The 6,015-nt window shown below is 38.9% G+C and overlaps 1 protein-coding gene across 2 annotated transcripts in view; it reads left to right on the top strand.

Annotated features, from left to right (window-relative positions):
• Positions 1 to 4,296, top strand: part of STXBP6 (syntaxin binding protein 6) — a 91,013-nt gene extending 86,717 nt beyond the window's left edge. For both annotated transcript variants that reach the window (XM_068193013.1, XM_068193015.1), the window contains 2 exons: positions 2,594 to 2,751; positions 3,919 to 4,296. In XM_068193013.1, coding sequence (XP_068049114.1) covers positions 2,594 to 2,751; positions 3,919 to 3,942 — 182 coding nt within the window. In that variant the 3' untranslated portion in view covers positions 3,943 to 4,296. The remainder of the gene's footprint in view (positions 1 to 2,593; positions 2,752 to 3,918) is intronic.
• Positions 4,297 to 6,015: the final 1,719 nt, after the last annotated feature.

The raw sequence follows: 6,015 nt of genomic DNA on the forward strand, positions 1-6,015 counted from the left end.
ACCCAAACAGAAGCCACAATAATAATCTCCTTAAAAAAATTATGAACAAAATAGCAATTGACTGAAAAATTTCAAATTAAGAAAGTGTGCAGGATGTAAAGTTGTTTGGTTTTACAATCAAACTCCTCAGGTTCTGAATGGAGATCACTTGAAAAGATTGATTTCTGTCTCTGCAAAGTTCCAGCTCACAGTATTGTTAGATATTAATCTCTTCAACAAGAATGCCAGCTATTATATTCCTTTTCTAAATACAACAATAGAACAAAACCCCAAACCTGTAGCAGTTCCACATCTACTTTTTTTTTTAACTCCCGATGTGTAAAATGTAACAATATTGGTATTTAGGAAGCCAAAAAAGTTCTTTTATTGCTATTTCTTATATTGACTCATCATCTGTGAGTCACTTTGTGAAGGTTCTTAAGTGTCTCCCTCACTTCCATAGTTTAATACTTAAGTTTTAGTTTAATAAAATTGTAAGGCAGTTTGCTTTATCTCAGGAATTCCTGAATATGTAGCTTGTACCATGCTCCACAGGCTACTCAGGGCAGCCTTTAGTTTCACTATTCATTGTTTGTTTGGCCTTTCTAAGGAAAGGATTATTATTTGAAAATTGTGTCTGAAAGGATTATTTTTTCTTTTTTTTTGAAATGAAACTATGTGCTAGTTTCAGCTGTGTTAATTTTTTTCGCAGTGGCTGGTACGGGGCAATGTGATAGATTTGTGCTGAACATGAGGTTGATAATATGGAGATGTTTTTGTTATTGCTGAGTTGGGCTTGCACAGAACCAAGGCTTTCTCTGCTTTTTGTACTGGCCATGCTGGTGAGGAAGTTGGCCCTGCATGGGAGGTTGGAGGAGGAGACACAGCTTGGACAGCTGACCAAAAGGATATTCCAGACCATATGACATCATGCTCAGTACATAAAGTGAGAGGAAGAAGGAGGAAGGGGAGGAAGTTTGGGGTAATCACATTTGTTTTCATGAGGAACTGTTACTGTGTCCTGGGTGCCTGCTGTCCTGGAGATGGCTGAACCCCTGCCTGCCGATGGGAAGGAGTGAATGAAGTCCTTGTTTTACTTTACTTTAGTGCATAGCTTTTGCTTTCTCTATTAATCTGTCTGTATCTCAGCCCATCAGTTTTCTAATTTTTGCCTTTATAGTTCTCTCCCTGGTCCTGCTGGTGGAAGAGTGAGTAAGAGGCTGTGTGGTGCTTGGTTGCTGGCTAGGGCTAAACTACAACAAACTAGTAGCAAAATAGCCCTTTAAATTAATGTTTGGGTTTGTTTTTTTTAACCCAAGAATATTTTTGAAGTAGGTACACTTCTCAGATAAAAGCAGTTTGTGTCTGTTTTCACTTGTTTTGAATGTTAGTAAGAAAAACAGACTTTAACAGCAGATTTGCTGTAGTGCTCGCTTCGACTGTGTTGAATTTGTTTCATACCTTTACCAGAATAATTCATTTAAGAGCATTATATATTTGGTTTTAATGCTGTGGGAAAAAATGAAAACAGCCAGAACAACCAGGAGATCAAGTCCAACCAACATGGATTTATGAGGGGAAGGTGCTGCTTGATTTCCCTGATGCCCTTCTATGACAAAGTGACTTGTTCAGTAGATGAGGGGAAAGCTGTGGATGTTGTTTATCTAGACTCAGTAGAGTGCTTCACACCATCCACCACAGCGTCCTCCTAGATCAGCTGGCTGCTTGTGACTTGGATGGGTGGACTCTTTGATGGATAAAAATGTGGGTTGATGTCGAGGCCCAGAGAGTTGTGGTGAATGGAAGTAAATCCACTTGGCGACCCATCGCTAGCTGTGTTGTCCAGGGCTCAGTTTTGGTGCCAATCCTGCTTAACATCTTGACTGATGATCTGGATGTGGGGATTGAGGGCACCCTCAGCAGATTTACAGATGATACTAAGATGGGTGGGAGTATTGACCTCTCGAGAGAAGGAAGGCTCTGCAGAGGGATCTGGACAGGCTCAGTCAGTGGGCTAAGGACAGCAGCATGAGGTTCACTAAGGCCAAGGGCCAGGTCCTGCACTTGGGTCACAGCAATCCCAGGCAGCGCTACAGGCTGGGACAAGAGTGGCTGTCCAGCAGAAAGGGGCCTGGGGGTGCTGGTCAGCAGAGGCTCAGTGGGAGCCAGCGCTGCGCCCAGGTGGCCAAGAAGGCCGCTGGCATCTTGGCTTGTGTCAGCAATCGTGTGGCCAGCAGGACCAGGGAAGTGAGCATCCCTCTGCACTCAGCACTGGTGAGGCCACACCTCGAGTGCCACATTTCAGTTTTGGGCCCCTCACTTTAAAAATGGCATTGAAGCACTGGAGTGTGTCCAGTGAAGGGCAACAAGGCTTGTGAGAGATCTAGAGAACTTGTCTTTTGAGGAACAGCTGAGGGAGCTGGGCTTGTTAGTCTTGAGGAGGCTCAGGGGAGATTTCATTGCTCTCTACGGCTACCTCAAGAGAGATTACAGTGAAGTGAGGCCAGTCCAGATAGCACACCAGCTCTAGAACAGTATAAATTAAATCAATTGTATTTAGTACAAAGCATATATATATACTTGAGTGCTCTAATGGCTTCTTTTGGTGTTGCAGGAAACAGCATACTCCATTCAGCAGCAGACAGTGTGACAAGTGCAGTACAGAAGGCAAGTCAGGCCTTGAATGAGCGTGGTGAAAGGCTAGGTCGTGCGGAAGAAAAGACAGAAGAGCTGAAAAACAGTGCTCAGCAGTTTGCAGAAACTGCACATAAGGTAAGATTTCAGCGGGATAAGGCTCAATAGGTTGAAGTCAGACATTTGGCTGTCAGAGATTGTTGAATGAAAGTATGTATCTATACTTAGTTGTATAAAGGCTTGAACTTAGATCAAGGTATGTAACAAATCCTCTTTTTGGCACCTTCTTTGCCTCTAAAAAATCTCTTCCATTTGTTGGTGACTGCACCAACAGGATATCAAACTTATAAATTCTGTATAATAAAAACTTCTCAGAGTTGCCTGCCAAGGACACAATTAAAAAAAAATTCGGTTTGAGGGAAGAAAGAAAAGTGTTGGCTTAAGTTCTTTCATCCTGAAATGCAATTCTAGTATATCACTACAAATATTAATTTCTTTAAAAAGCATATTTCTAACCATATCCTTGAGTATCAAAGGTTTATGTCAGTTTAGTTTGAGTCATTTATTGGTCATCATTTCACTGGTAGCAAATGAGTGAATTTTAACTGCTCCTACCAGTTCCGTTTTCTAGGTGATTTCCCAGAGGGTTCACTCATCTCAGCTTTGTTAGCATGCTATTATCTACAGATAGCAATTTTTTATTATATAGAACCTAACCCTAAGCTCTCTGCTTGGTTTGCAAAGTCCGTTTGTCTACACATTTTATACAGATTTTAACTCACTTATCTCTTTCTTCTCCCTCTCATTCCCAGTTAACTGCATTTTTGAATTATTCGAAATGGAAATAATTGGTAATCACGGAGGTGGAAAGGCAATCAGTCCTTTATTTTTCATCATTATGTAGTGGCAGAGCTCCTAAATAAGTGTTTTAAATTACTTGTCTGGAATTTCTGATTGTTGTTAATAATCAAAATCATTGGGTCAAAATTACTGTTCTTCTAAGCATGTCTTTGTTTCTGGTGTCTTGCTCTAGCCTTCCTCACAGATAACAAAATAATGGAATACTGGGAAACATAGCTGGGAAAGCAGATAAATCCTGCATCCTCAGCATGGCAGTGAGGCTTTGTCTGTGTGTCCCAGGAAGGGGAATGACTGAATATCTCTATGCAAAGAAGTTAATGGATTTCAGGCATCTTTTGAAGAATTTGTCTTACAAACTCTTCTTATCCAGACTAGCCACATTAGGTTGATACAGCTGTCATTCTCCGTGATATCTCTTTAATTAATTTTTTCTTTCTTTTTCAGCTTGCCATGAAGCACAAATGCTGAGATACTGCCCAAAGCTGAAATCTTCTCAAGAGAAGCTGAAAAGGCTATGATCAGCAACTTTTACAGGAGATTCAGTCTTCTGTGTGCTTTTTCCTTCCCGTTCAGTGGAGATGCATTCTTTCAGTTTCTGTGCAGGAAAAAGTGTTGCGTTTCTACTTTTCTGACTTCCTTTTGTTCCTCTTTTTTAATATTGCTACACAGTCCTGCGGTACTTTCTACCTGTATTTCAGTTGTTACAGGAGTGAAAGCAGACATTGAAAGGACTAAATGACAAGCTGATCAGGATAAAAATAGTAATATTCTTCCATGGTTGTACAAAAAAAAGAAAGATTGAACTGATTGTGGACATGTGTGTGGAAATAAAATCCAAAGAAGGGGTATAATTTTCTTCATTTAATGTAGCATCAGCAGAATGTGAATGAATGTTAGAATTAAACATCTGGGGTTGTAGCTATAGTGGAGGACAAACTGCTTTGTCCTGGGAAACAAAAAATTGTTTCTTCTAATGTAGGAAAGCGTTGCATGTGCACCAGCATTCAGAAGTGCATATCTGAATTTCATTAATATCAGCATTTTACATGTTCCTGTGTTCTCTTTCAGACTGATTATTTGAATAGTATACTGAAACCTAGAGAATGTATGCTTGAGGTGTCAAAATAGAGGAAAAAAGTAATTTTTACATCTATACGCACATAGCTGTGCCTCAAACGCAATCTATAATTTAGCAATCTTGATATACAATAGCATTTCTTTATACCTGTGATTGTGTGGCTAGAGGCCCTTGAAAATGAGAATGCAAAGGCCTGGGAAGATGAGCGTGCACTATTTTCAAGACATCTGTTTCTCATAAATTCTCCAGTTTTTGGAGCACTTCAGAAATGTGTCTGATTTTAATGACTTGTGTGATAGCAAGTTGTCTGATTTTTAATATAGAGGCTTTCGAAAAAGCATGTCTTGGTACATTAGAATCAACTTCTAGTTTGAGTCTCAGCTTTCAATATGTTATCACTGGAAGGATGATTCTACTTCATCTGAATTCATTATATGCAATATATGCACTGTATTTCTCTTACAAAAATAAGTAGGTTACCTTTTTCCTTCACAGCTGTTTCCTTAATATTTTTAAGATGGTCTAATATGCTTCAAGAATGAAAAAGGAAAAAAAAAAAAAAAGAGGAAAAGATGTTGCTTTTTTTCTTTTTTTAAACCAATAAGCTAGAAAATACATCCTTGCAGAAGGTACAACCTTCATCTTCTGAAAATGCCTGCTCTTCATTTTTGCCCTCATCTTACCAGAGAAAAGCTGGCATTATGTGAATGTACTGTATTCATTGTAGAATATGATTTTTGCATTATTAATGACACAACACTCTAAAATCCTCAGAGCAGTGCTTGCAAGAGAGATAAAAGCTACTGTAGTAATTGAGAATATTTTACTTACTGCAGGCAGAAATAACTGAAAATTTCATGGAAATGCCCATTTCGTTAAAAGATGCTTGCCTTTAGGAAAGTATTCTCATTTGAACTAAGGACACTGTCTAGTTAGCTGATTATATTCCAACTTAACATCTGTTTTGGTTTGTTGGTTTTTTTTTTCCCTGTAATTTAAACAGTTTTGTATGAAGCTTTTTATTTCATTTCACACAGGGAGTTGAGAGAATGGGTCATTTGTGTAGTACCATAGGATCATTTAGCGCTATTTAGCACCAGCTCCAACAGTTACCAAATCTAGCACCTACTGAAAGGGAATTTGGCCACTTCTGTTATAAATCAGAAGAGGTTCATTAGCAACAGAAGTTCTGAACAGTCTGTTGAGCTATGTGTAAGTAATGCTTGTCCTGGAAATGTCTGAATGCTATTGTAATGACTGGGTATTTCTGCAGTTAACCAGGAAAAACGTATCTGTTTTTTAGACAGAAATTAAACTTCTGCTAGATACAAAATGTTAGGCTTTTTTTTTTTTTAACATGGATTATAAATCAGTCAGGGAGTACATTTTTGACCACATAGCTATCTTCTTGTCATGTTTTCTATTCCTTTAAAACTATATTCTGCTGCTAACCTCACAAGTCT

The sequence above is a fragment of the Anomalospiza imberbis genome, chromosome 6, assembly GCF_031753505.1.
Source record: "Anomalospiza imberbis isolate Cuckoo-Finch-1a 21T00152 chromosome 6, ASM3175350v1, whole genome shotgun sequence".
In the NCBI taxonomy this organism is placed as follows: Eukaryota; Metazoa; Chordata; class Aves; order Passeriformes; family Viduidae; genus Anomalospiza; species Anomalospiza imberbis.